This window comes from Arachis ipaensis, chromosome B10 (assembly GCF_000816755.2).
Source record: "Arachis ipaensis cultivar K30076 chromosome B10, Araip1.1, whole genome shotgun sequence".
NCBI lineage: Eukaryota > Viridiplantae > Streptophyta > Magnoliopsida > Fabales > Fabaceae > Arachis > Arachis ipaensis.
In genome coordinates this window covers 127,420,612-127,434,187 of record NC_029794.2, presented here as the reverse complement: position 1 = coordinate 127,434,187, position 13,576 = coordinate 127,420,612, and the positions used below count along the sequence as shown (strand labels likewise).

The 13,576-nt window shown below is 32.1% G+C and overlaps 2 protein-coding genes across 2 annotated transcripts in view; both read left to right on the top strand.

The window, feature by feature from the left end:
• LOC107623466 (transmembrane emp24 domain-containing protein p24delta7) lies at positions 321 to 6,399 on the top strand. Its single transcript, XM_016325734.2, has 4 exons — positions 321 to 752; positions 1,037 to 1,246; positions 2,736 to 2,812; positions 6,005 to 6,399. The coding sequence occupies exons 1-4, from the start codon at positions 546 to 548 to the stop codon at positions 6,147 to 6,149; spliced, it is 639 nt and encodes a 212-aa protein (XP_016181220.1). The 5' UTR covers positions 321 to 545; the 3' UTR covers positions 6,150 to 6,399.
• LOC107621866 (UDP-glycosyltransferase 74G1) overlaps positions 13,107 to 13,576 on the top strand; it is a gene marked incomplete in the record, with an annotated part of 2,349 nt that continues 1,879 nt past the window's right edge. The window contains 1 exon segment of the mRNA XM_016323849.2: positions 13,107 to 13,513. Coding sequence (XP_016179335.1) covers positions 13,291 to 13,513 — 223 coding nt within the window.

Genomic DNA, 13,576 nt, shown 5'->3' with positions numbered 1-13,576 from the left:
TAAGTCTAATTTTAATAAAAATGATATTTGTACTGATAAAATCAACTACTATATATTTATACATTAAATATATATAATTTAATTTATTTTTAATATATATTTTATATTAATAATTAATTTTAATAACTTATTTTAACGTATCCCTAATAGCAAAATAGAAGTTGAATTTTGAACTACCATTCAAATATTTACTATAAGATTTGTGGTAAACAATTCTAAACGATTTTATGTTGTTGAACTGTATTCAACATTAAATTAAATTATAACTAACTGAGATCAAGATCAAGCACGGAAAAGAGAATAAATAAATAATAAATTAATAAAATAAACTCAACTGCAGGAGAAGAATCCCCTCTTAGCTGGTAATACTGTCTGTAGTAGCAGTAGGCCAGAAATTATGAACCAAACCAAAGCTCCGTTCGTCTGAATTTCAGTTTCTCTCTCCGCTGTCGTTTTGGTTCTCCCTTTCTCCGTTCCCATACAAAACCCTAATTCGTCTTTCGGATCCCCAAGTTCAGACAAATTGGGAACACCACATTGCCGCAATGTCCGATTCCACTCCCCTCCTTGCATTCATCACACTCGCATTGATGTGTGGCATCACCAATTCGATGAGGTTCGAGCTTCGATCAGGTCAGACTAAGTGCATTGCCGAGGAGATTAAGAGCAACGCTATGACCGTAGGCAAGTACAGCGTCGTTAATCCCAGTGAAGGTTATCCAATTCCTGATACCTACAAGCTCGTAGTCAAAGTAAGTTCATGATTAAATCCACAAACCCTAGTTTTTTGTATATACCCCAAATTTGTGCTTTTTATCTTCTTTATTTGACTAAGTATTAACAAGTGGAAAAAAATTTATTCTTTAAAGTCCTCTTTGAATCTTAAAAGTGACAGCTATGCGCTAAGTGCCTTAATTGTTTATGATCTATTTCAAGTTAAGGTTTCTGAATTTACAATGTCTGAATTGTTGGGGGGTGATGGGATATTATCTCTTGTTTTGGGGATTGACTTGCTTTCTTAATGTGTGAATGTAAGGTGAGCTCGCCTAGTGGGAACAGTTATCACTATGGGGATCACGTGGAATCCGGTAATTTTGCGTTTAGTGCGTCTGAATCCGGTGACTATACGACTTGTTTTTGGATACCTGATAGCAAGGAAAGCCCAACTGTGACCATTGATTTTGAATGGAGAACTGGAGTTGCTGCCAAGGAATGGTCCAAGGTTGCAAAGAAAGGACAAGTTGAAGTAAGTCAAAGAAGTATTCATTCGTATGTGAACTGACTAGCCTTTTGTGATCGGTAATTTGTTATTGTTTTAGCATTGTTATAACTCAATCTATATCCAACATAAAAATTTGTTGATTCGCTATTACTTTGATCACCATTAGAGTTGACCTAAACTTCAGGAGAGACCATTTAAATGACCTTGCTCTAAATGGATTTATCGAACAATGGACATGCTGGTTATCGATAGATCCAAATGACTTTGTCTTTGTTTGAAATTGGAATCAGGTAGCCGAGTCTGCCTAATGAATCTGTTTGCTAGTCCTTTTGAAAATACATCCTTGATGATATTCCTTTCTGGTATAACTTCATATAGTGCCATCAACTCATTGGGTGTACCTTCTAACCGGTTCTTGAAACTGCTGGGTTATTAGCCAATCCAGAGATTATGTCCTCCCTTTCTGTGTTATACACCACTAAAAGGAGATTTGTGTTGGCTTTATTGGCTATTTCTTGTAATTAATGTGGGAACAATAAATGTTCATGGTTTCTGTTATTTTCTTTTTTATCTTATTGCCTTTGTTTAGCCATTTTTTGTAACAATATTAGACAAAGACAGTTTCAGACTATTATTTGTAAAGTAGTCAGTCAATGGAGCTTCTGAAAACCTATGGGGTGTTCGGATATGGTATTCAAAATAAGGAAGTCTTTTTTCTTCTAAACTTTTTAATAGAGCTTTGGATTTGAGTATACATTTTTAGAAGTACTTTTGTTTTGATAAGCTTCTAAAAAAGGGACTTAACTCTTTTTTCTTATAAATTTTTTAGTACAACTTTAATTTTCAGGGAAAAAAAAAGTTATTTTGCATTTGGATATAATTTTTGTGAAGTACTTGTAATTATTGAAAATCACTTTAGCTCTTGCTTTTGTTTAGAAGCAGGGTAATGGGTATTACTATAAAAGGATGGTGAAGGCGTGAAGTTGTTTTTATTATTACTATTAGTTGCTGTATGCATTTTTTTTTAAGTTGCATTCAAACACACTTAAAAGCTTTTAAAAGTGGTTGGTTCTGTTTTTGTTGTTTTTTTTAAATTAAAACAATGGCCTTGTCTTTCCATCAAAAAGAGCCAATCCAAACTGCCAACAAGGAACAGGCTAAACCTACATGAGAGAGAACGTACTTAATATCCCATATTTTATGTCATTATAGTGGTGAACCCTATTTTACTCTAGCTTATCCATTTTTGGTTTCTGGATTTGTTTTTTCTCCTAGTAGTTTGAGTATGGTGGCAGATTCCACAAGTTCGAACATTTGTAATATCATTATTCATCTTAGTTTTTCACTCCTAAAGTTCCATATTGGTACCTCCTAGATTGCGTGAATAAGACAAAAATAACTAGTGAACTGAGTTGAAATACTGTTCTAATTTTGTTCATCTTTTAAGAATTTATGATTAGAAGCTTTTCAATTTGTATGCAATGTGATGTGATGTTTCTTTCTAATCTTCCAGGTAATGGAATTTGAGTTGAAGAAGCTGTATGATACTGTCCAATCTATCCACGATGAGATGTTTTATCTACGTGAAAGGTAAACATCATCAATTCTGCCATAAGTCTTTCGTTTTGTGCATAATGGTTGTTTATGTAACCTTTTGATGGAAGAAAGTTTTGCTAAGTTCACTTAACTCATTCTTCCTCTTTTTATGGAAAAGATTTAAACATGTTTGTTACTAAATGGGTCAGAAGATATTGGAATCTTCTAGAGGGATCTCTATTTTTGTAACGTGCATATTGCTCCGAACTTTTGCACATGCACACTGAACTAAATGGTTAACTATTGATTTTCTTTGCTCCCATAGACCATGGTATGATGGAAATAATTCTGTTTTTTCTCCATGCACTTTTATAATCATGTGATGGCTTCAGAATAGATCAGAAATTTTCGAGAGATAAGATTTTCTTAGGAGGAGATTAAAATGGCTATGTTGGAAGAGAAGTGGCTGGGTATGGAAGTATTCACGGAAGTCATGGTTTCGGGGTGGTCAATACCGATGGTAAAACTATTTTGGACTTTTCCTCAACTTTTGACCTTCTCATCGCAAATACATGTTTTAAAAAGAGAGGCGAACATTTTATAACCTATAGGAGTGGCATGACAAGCTCTCAAATCGACTTCTTCTTGTTGAGTAGAGTTGATTGGAAATTTTGCATTAATTGTAAAATTATTCTTGGAGAGAATTTAATAACACAACATAAGATGCTCGTGATGGATTTTTGCGTTGAGCGAAAATTGAGGAAAATACATCATACGAAAAACCCAAGGACGAGGTGGTGACGGATGAAGGTGAGGAACAAAGAAGCTTCCTAAGACGGGTAGGAGAAGAGGCAAAGTGGGATGGAAATGGAAGCGCGGAAGAAATTTGGAGGGAGATGTCAGAAGTTATTAGAAGAACAACAAAAAAAAAGTTTTGGTGAATTTAAAAGGATAGGACTAAAAGACAAGGAGTCCTGATGGTGGAATACGAGTGCACAAAAAAAGATAAAAGCAAAAAATGAATGCTTTAAAGAGACAAAAGTGGCTATAAGTGAAGCAAGAATAAGAGCATATGAAAGTCTCTACTAGTCCTTAGGCATGAAGGAAGAAGAGAAAGATATATATAGAATCGCAAAGAGCTGTACAAGAAGAACAAGAGACTTGGATCAGGTTTAGTGCATAAAGGATAAAGACGGAAAAGTTTTGACTCAAGATGAGAAGATCAATGAAAGGTGAAAGAGCTACTTCTACGAGTTATTTAATGAATGATAGAAGACTCTTTCGAGTCTTTGTCGGTTATGCACAAGGAAAGAATATTAAAATTTCAACTACTATCGAAAGATTTGAGACTTCAAGATAAAAGAGGCTGTAAAGCGGATGAAAAATGACAGGGCAGTAGGACTCGATAATATTCCGATTGAAGTTTGGAAGGGCCTTGAAGAGAAAGACATTAGTTGGTTAACCAAACTTTTTAATGAAATTTAAAGGTCAAAGAAGATGCTAGATGAGTAGAAAAAGAGTACTTTGGTATCTATCTACAAGAATAAGGGGGATATACAAAGTTGTAGAAACTATAGAGATATCAAGCTCATGACTCATACCATGAAGTTATGGGAAAGGGTGATAGAATGGAGGTTAAGATAAGAGACACAAATAACAGAGAACCAATTTGGTTTTATGCTAGATAGATCCACCACTGAAGCTACATACCTGTTAAGAAGGATGATGAAAAGGTATCGTGGTAATAAAAAGAATCTACATATGATGTTTATTGATTTGGAAAAAGCGTACGATAGGGTGCCAAAGGAGGTCTTTTGGAAGGTTTTTGGAAAGGAAGAGAGTAAGGATTGCATATATTCGTGCAATTAAAGACATGTATGATGGGACTACAACTAGTGTAAAGACTCAAGATGGTGTGACAGAAGAATTTTCTATTGGTATAAGATTACACCAGGGATTATCCTTAAATCCATACATTTTCACATTAGTCTTGAAACTACTCACAGAGCATATCTAAGAGCATGTGCCATGATGTATGTTTTTTGCCGATGATATTGTCCTTATGAGAGAGTCAAGGGAAGACTTAAATAAGAAGTTGGATTTATGGAAAGAAGCTGTGGAAGACCTAAATAAGCCGTAGCAAGACGGAATATATGAAATGTAAGTTCGGTTGCCGAAGGAAAAACTCTAATACAGAGGTGAAGATTGAAGAAAACATCCTACGAAAAGTTAAAAGTTTTAAGTATTTTGGGTGCATCATACAAGATAATGGAGAGATTGAATATGATGTAAATCATAGGATCCAAGTAGGTTGGTCAAAATGGCAGAATACGTCTGATTTCTATGTGACAAAAAAATGTCTTTAAAACTTAAAGATAAATTCTATTGCACTGCTATCAAACCGGTAATGTTTTATGGTACAGAGTGTTGGGCGGCCAAAGGAGAGCACGAACATAAGTTAAGTGTGGCAGAGATTAAGATGTTGAGATAGATGAATGGTCATATGCTATTGGAGAGAGAGAGTTGGACTAGCACCTATTGTGAAAAAAATGGTAGAATTTCGTCTCAGGTAGTTTGGACATGTGAGAAGAAAACTGACAGAGCACCCAATCAGGAGAGTGAATGAGATGAAAGATGGATAAGGGGTGAGAGACAGAGGAAGACCTAGAAAGACCATCCATGAGGTGGTTAAACGAGATCTACATGTAAACGGTCTCTCTGTAGACATGATACATGATAGACCCTAATGACGTCGTTTGATCCATGTAGTCGACCCCACCTAGTAGGACAAGGCTTTGTTGTCGTTGTTATTGTTGTTCCACCAACATTCTTCTTGTTTCCTACCTTATGAATGTCTTTTCCTTATATTTTACCTTGTAGTGGTTATAAGAGTGATGATAAGCACATGCCCGTAATTTTTTTTAAAAAATACAACAACAATAACAATAACAGCAAAGCCTTATCTCGCTAGGTGAAACCGGCTACATAGATTAGATGATGTCATTGCAATAACGTGTTTGGTCCACGTCATCAAATTTCGACAAGGCTTTTATTTTGGCTATCGAGTGCCTAACACCCCTCCTCTTTTATTAGGGCTTGGGACTAACTATGTAGCATTTAAGTTTTGGTGTCTATAGTTTTTTAAGTTAGGTTTAACATGTTCATGCACATTATTATTGTCATTATTCTAGAGGAAGGATTTTTAACTAAATTTTGATGACCTTTTCTACCACGTGCCTGAAATAGGGAGGAACAAATGCAAGAACTTAACAAAGAGACTAGCAGCAAGATGTTTACCTTCAGTTTCCTTTCAATTGTGGTTTGCTTGTCTGTGGCTAGTTTTCAACTATGGCACTTGAAGACATTCTTTGAGAGGAAGAAGTTCCTCTAAGTCCCCTCCCCTCCCCTCCCGTCCCCTCTCCCTCCCCCCTTTTTCTATTTTCTACCCACATGTATCCAAATGTATGATTAGTTTATTTTTGGCTTTTATAATTGATTGATATTAATATGCTGTTGCTGCCTATCATAAATCATGTTCAGCATATGTAACACCGAATTGGTATATTTTAGAAACAAATTTGATAGAATCTCGAGTTCCCTTGATTAATATAATTTGAACGGTTATTGTTTTCCATTGGATCTGAAAACTTGGTATTATGACTTAAATGGCAGTTGTTATTGTTTGTATCTTGTCATCTTATAAGTTAGCATTTGGTCATCGTCCTGTGATAGAAGAGATATAAGATTTTTTTTTTTCTCTAAGATAGCGAAATTTCATTAAAAGAGAAATGAAATTACAAGGGGGTCCATTTGGACAAGGATCACTTAAGTTGGGATACCCACAAACTAAAAAGAATAAGCCACCTCTGTGTCTAGAAAGCTATCCTCTTCTTCCTCGTTGAAACTCAGCGGAAAGATTCATGGCAGCCTCCAAGACTACCGCCGGCGGTGAGTCTTTGTTCCCAAAAATCTTCAAATTTATTGCATGGCATATCTTCCAGAAGCTCCTAATTCTGATTTTTCCCAAACTTGGGTTGCTTGTGGACAGTCAATTATCTCCCATTATTCCACATCTAGGGCATTCATTCACTATTGCCGCGATACGGGTGTGAAGTCGGCATCGCACTGAGAGACCTTCATGACAAGCCTTCCAGAGAAAAACCTTCACTTTGGGTGGGCATTGGAGTTCCCACACCGAATCCCAAAGCTTTTCCTCTCTGCACTGCTCTGAAAGTTGTTCTACCGGCGGGTGGATCATCTTGAAGGCAATTCTATACCTAGAAGCAACAGAATAGAGCCCATTGCGTTCCTCTGTTTGATCTTCATTTTCGTGTATCGCAGTCTTTAGTATAGTTGTGGCAATGTCTAGTCTGAACGTATTTCTGATAAGTTCCTCCCTCCCTTGGTGGTGGTTGTTGAATATTTGATTTACCCACATAATACCTGAGTTAGGGTCTTGTTATTGATAATTAGACACGGGTTTAAAATTTTGAACCCACGAGTCATCATAAATTCTGATCTGAGAGTCCCTTGACTCCCTTCCCACTCTCCATTGTATTCCTGCTTCTATGACTTTTCTACCTTCTATCAGACTTCATTGTATTCCTGCCCTTGTAGATTCTTCCAATTAGAGAATTTGGCTTCATAAGAATTCTCCAGCTCTGTTTAGCAAGCATTCTAAATTGAAAGCCTTGAGATTCTTAAAGCCAATGTCGCCACACTTTTTCTCCCTTCAAATAACCTCCCAGCTTATCCAATGAAGTTTTCTTTCTGATCCAAAAAATTCGTAATTTTAGTAACAATTTTATTTTTATTTTTTAAATTAAAAAATACTATTAAATAATAAAAATATTATTTTAATTTTAGCTAAAATTATATAGCTACAGTAACCATAGATATCAGAGTATGCACTTTATTATTATAATAAAGAATTGAACAACATACCTTCCTAAAGAATATGAAGGACGGACTTGCTGACAAATTCAAAGGACTCAACACCAAAGAATCCATTTAATAAGAGAGCTATAAACAAAGGGTGACCAAATATATTTCAGCTCCACATAATCAATGATGGCTGGTGGTGGAAGCAATAATATTTCTTTTGGTGGCGGTGGAGGGGTGCATCTTTGAACTAAGAAATTGCAAAAGCACAAATTATTACACAAAATTAGCACAACAAAATATATAATAGAAAAAAGAAGAACGGGTAAAATGTAATTTACCTATATATGATGTTTTCCCCATGTATAGTTTGTCACCCTAATAATATCTTAGAAGTTGTAATTTCACTCCTAAATTAAAGTTATCATAATAAATGCAAAAACGATTTTTATTAACTTTTCTTTTAAAATTCCTTTTACACTTAATGTGTTTTATTCACAAATGAAAATGTAAACAAAATAAAAGGGTAATGATATTTCTACACCTGACTTTTAATATTTATTTAAAAGACAAAAATATGAAATAAAAAGGTAAGTAAAAATTCAGTCTAATTTATAATGTAGAATAAGTAAAGTAAAACACCAATTGAGATGTACATTATCTCATTTCTAACTGTTAAATTATGTATACTCACATGTGTTGATGATCATGTTTCTTACTTCATTGCAATTTCTCCCTTGAATGCAACTCTACTAGTGTTTGACTTTGACCATTATTCACAAAGAGGAAAGTAGGTGATAAGGGCTCTTCGGAAAAGTTTAACCAACGAAGTAGCAATTGTAGATAGAGTTCGATTATTGGATAAAGTGTAACCCTTGATTAATATTAAATGAAAAAGTATAATATGATGAATTGTTTTAACAGGTAAAGTGTTATTTTTGTCTCAAGGGTTAGGTAAATAACTAAATATTAATGTTATAATGTTATCTTAATGTTTTTTCGTTCTATTTGTCTTCCAAATATTTCAAAAATACTGATTTCATAAAAAATTACTATTGGACTTAGTATATATATAAACTATATGTTACTTATGGCAAATTTTTATAATATTACCACTGTGACTAAATTTAAAAAAAATATATATATATACATCTACTGTATAAATTAAATTATCTATTTTTAAATAATCAAACATTAAACTCAAAATTATAAAAGATTTGGGATATTATGATCTGCATTCTCCATTATTCATCATATTCTTATATTTATACAAGATATAATGTTTCTCAAATATTGAAGGAAAGTAGGAATCAAATCATGCCAATGAGTAGGAATCATTGGTAAAAAAGTAGGAATCAAATCATGCGAGTCATATGTAAATAAAAATAAAATATTCATGTGAGAAGACCATCCAAATTTTAAATTTATGAAAGAGAAGTTTTTTGAGAAATAATAATAGCTCTCGCGATCGTTTTCTTAGATTTTGAGAGATAATATTATGCTGGTCGTTAACTAGTTGTATTGTTTATATGAAAATGGTATTTGATATAATCAATGTTGGTCAACGTGTGAACGATATTTGCAAGAAATCAATATTGTTGTTACGCTCCAACAAGCTCTATCGTCTTTATTTACCCTTTTCTTCTTAGGGTGCTTCGCATCTTGCTTTACACTGAAAAATAAAGTATATATTGTGGATGGCTATGCCTATATTATACTCAAATTAAATATTCAATAATACCATGCATGTTTCAAATTTTGAGTTGAACATGTTGAATCAAGAATTGATTTGCTATTTTATGATTAGAAACATAATTAACTATTCCCTGTTATAACTAACTATTATGATGAGCAATGTAGGAATCAATCATATTTTATCAAGGAAGTAAGTATAATGCATATTAATAAAGATTTCATTAAGAAAGAATCAAGTTATAATTGGAAGGATTTTGCACCATCATCAAACATTCAAAGTCCCAAAATCAGAATCAAATCAAGGGAAGCTGTTGCACTTCCTTCGTGTATGATGAAACAAAGAAGGAAAATTTTGTTCATATAGATCATGCAACGGCTAGCTTGTGTCATGGAGATTTGGTACCATACTATTTATGAAGAAGAACAAGTCCTATATTTGCAGAGTTTATCAAGGACGGAAGCAACCTTTTCGTGCAGATCATATTAAGAAAAAATAGATTTTAGTCGGTATGTTTTGAGTATGTTCTTCATTTCTTATATCTAGACTTGAGAGTTTATTGAAAGAAACAAAAGTTAAAGAGAGTGTTCACACAAAAAGCATATATTTTATCGTGTTTGAGAGTTGTATTCCAAAGTGTACTTAATTGGGCACATTTAGTTTCCCTTAACTAGGTTGGGTTAACACCTAGGTGTTGAACTAGGTTTGAGTTAGTTTAGGGTATTACAAAATTGAGTCTCTTAGAATTGGAAATCGTAATCCGTTTTGATTATAGTGAAAATTCTATCATTATTGTGGTAGAGACTGAACGTAGGTCATATTACATGTTGTGATTGAACTAGAATATACCGTGGTGTTATTTTTTTCTTTCCTAAAATCTGCAAGTTCCAGTTTCGTTTTGTCTCCTACCGCGAGACGAGACAAAAACAATAATAATCTCCTAAAACCTATTTTCAGCACAAATTATTCTTTAACTTAAAAAGTGGTTAATTACTTGATTCAACCTTTTTCTTAACTCACTTCAAAATTTACTAAAGGTACTTTTTACGTTTATCTTCTTTGCATATTAGTTAATTTTGCTGAAATATATATTATCAAAGTATTTATTTTAAGATTTGCGTATTAAATAAATTAATTTATTTACTATCAAAAATATTTTATTGGAGTTGCTTTTACTCTAAAACCACGATTTTTGCCACTTTGTATAAAAATTTAAAATTGAGTGAAACCAAATATTATTAGAGCGATAAATTTTAAATTAAGTTTTAAAATAGTCTCTGACCGCTTATATTAAAAAAAATCTCTCATATCCTAATTTTACTATAAACGTGCTTGAAATTAAAATATTATATCATATTAATTCTTCACTCTTTTTTGGTCTAATTACTCTTCATGTGGTGAGTGACATGACATATTTCTCCCACATTAGACTAGATAAATGACATCCTTTTAATTTTTGTATTAAATACTTGATAAAATAATGGACAATTCACTCAAATAAAATATTTGGATTTAAAAATTATAGAATACAACTTTGTGAAATCCAAGACGCAATTACAATTTTTATTACTCTATATACTAACAGCAGCGGATTAAGGATAGCAACCATAGTTTACGTTGTTTAGCATGCAAGCAGAAATCGCTATAGGCACCAGCAGTTTCTGAAGGAGTGTATTTGGTCATAAACCACTCTAGACAGTAGCGGTTTATGCGAGACATTGCATGGTTATAAACCGCTGAAGACAATCGCAGTTTACATAAATATGTGAAAGTTGCAATGCACTAGAGATAGGAAACTCTCTTTGCGATCCATATGTGAATTGTTTAAACATTTTATTGTATATATAAAAAGTTGAGTGTGTAAAACTTCATCTTTTGAGGCGATTGCTAATAATCTTATATGGTGTTTTATTTGTATTTCTTGCTTATGAATTGGAGTTTTGGCTTTATTTTGTTTGGTTAGGGAGAATGGCTTTGATTTGGTTTAGTGTGGACCGGAATATGATTTTAAAAAATCTCTTATATGTTTAGATGTTATTTTGTACTTATTTTGTTTTGTTAAGTTCTGCGTTTGTAATTGAATAACTCAACTAAAGATTAAAAAAAATTATAGACATTTTTGACAAAAAATACTACCCACAATTTTTTTCACAAAACGTCCAATGAATTTGCTTTTAACAACATAGCTTACATTCCTAAAAATAAGAAGATTCTTATTTTACTTACAATTTTTACTTCCTAATGTCAGTTTCTATTTTATTCTTAGGTTTTTTTTTCCATCCCAAAAAGTACTATTCCTTGTACTCTTATATTGTGAAATTTGAAATTTTTTTTTATATTTTGAATTCCAAGTTCTATTTTTAATGAAATAAAATATATTTCGCTTTTAAAAAATATTACAAAAAACATGGAACACAAAATTCATTATCAACGTAATGGTTCAATATTCTAACCATATAATATATTTGATTTAACCTCATTAATGCAATTGCACGAGTGCTACTGATTTTGTCTCATATAAAAAGTAAAGTAAGAGACAACATATAATATAATGATATAAAGGTTGCCTTCACCAGTCAATATATTATACAATTTTTCAAACTCTACTAAAAAAAATATATCATATTATATAAAAAAATAACATATAAATAAAGGTTTTAGATAAGTGATAGATATTTAATAAAAAGTTTTGTATAAATCTCACAGAAATCGTTACTGTTTTTTTTTAGAAACTGCTATTACCTATAGCGATTTCTGTATTATATTCCTCCTTTAGAAACTATTGTCTATAGCAGTTTCTGTTTATACGCGGCTATCAATAGCGGTTTATATATATTCCTAATTCGTTGTTGACAGTAACGATTTTGATAGAGTAGTAAAAGTTACAATTGCGTCTTCAATTTTATAAAGTCGTATTTTGATTAAAAAAAAAGGTCTCCAAAAATTTTATTTGAGTAAATTATCCTAAAATAATGTTATATTATATTATATTAGATAAATGAACTGAAATTGAATATTCAAAATGTTCTAATATTCTTTGACTGGATTTTTTTTTAAGTGTAGAAATTTTTGGACTTACTTTACGTTGAAGATATAAAAGTATTTAGGATACGTGGAATATGCTAAAGTGTAGAATTTAATTTGTTGGGACATTTAAGTTTCGTTAGGATATGACAAGATTCTAAGCTCATTATGTTTTTTGTTTGATATATCTGGTAAGGATTTCAATACATCACAGTTTTGTAGTGTGCACAAAAATCAATTTGGGTTGATTTAGTAGTTAACTCATTAATTAGTTCAAATAAATGTTGGAGTTCGAATTCGGTTTTAATGTGAAAAATTTTGTCCCTTTTTATACGTATTTGTTTCTAAAAAAATATATTATATCTCCCCACAATATCTTTTATATTCTTTTCTTCATTACTTACAATTTTGGAAAATTTAAGCTTGTGATTTTCCAAACTATGTGAATCATTGGAAGAAAAAAAAAAAGGCAAAGAAAATGAAAATATTAATCTTAGCTTATAAATGTTTAAATGGAATAACTTATATTTTTTTGTTAACAAAGAATTTAAGGTTAATACTGTTTACCCTACTATAATAATGTAACAAAAATTTTAGCCGTCGGGACTTATTTAAAATTATTGTAGTGAATTAAGATACGGCTATGAGTTTAGACTCTATCTGTATTAATGAAATAGAATATCTTAAATCGGATGATAACATAAATAATAAATTAGTATAGTTCTGTTTTACATTCTCAATCAATTAAAATTTACTTTTTCAGTGGAAGATGATGAATACATGTTTTATTGTATTATATACATGTACATATCCTCAATTTGCCGCCCATAATTTGTCCCTATTATTTGCCTTTGTCCTTTATAACTAACAAATGTCCACACACACACATATACATATAACAAACACAAGTAGTGTTTAATTCATTATCATAGAAATGGAGAACAATAATAATAGCAGAAAGGTGCATTGTCTAATTCTATCTTTACCAGCTCAAGGTCATATCAACCCCATGATTCAATTCTCCAAACTCTTGGAACACCAAGGAATCAAAGTCACCTTTGTTTCAACCGTTTATTACTGCAAGAACTTGCATCAAGTGCCTCCAACAATTTCACTTGAGACCATTTCTGATGGCTTTGACCACACTGGCCCTTCAGGTTCTGTATATACTATATACCATCGTTCAATTAAATTTATGTATTTAAAAAATAATTATTTTT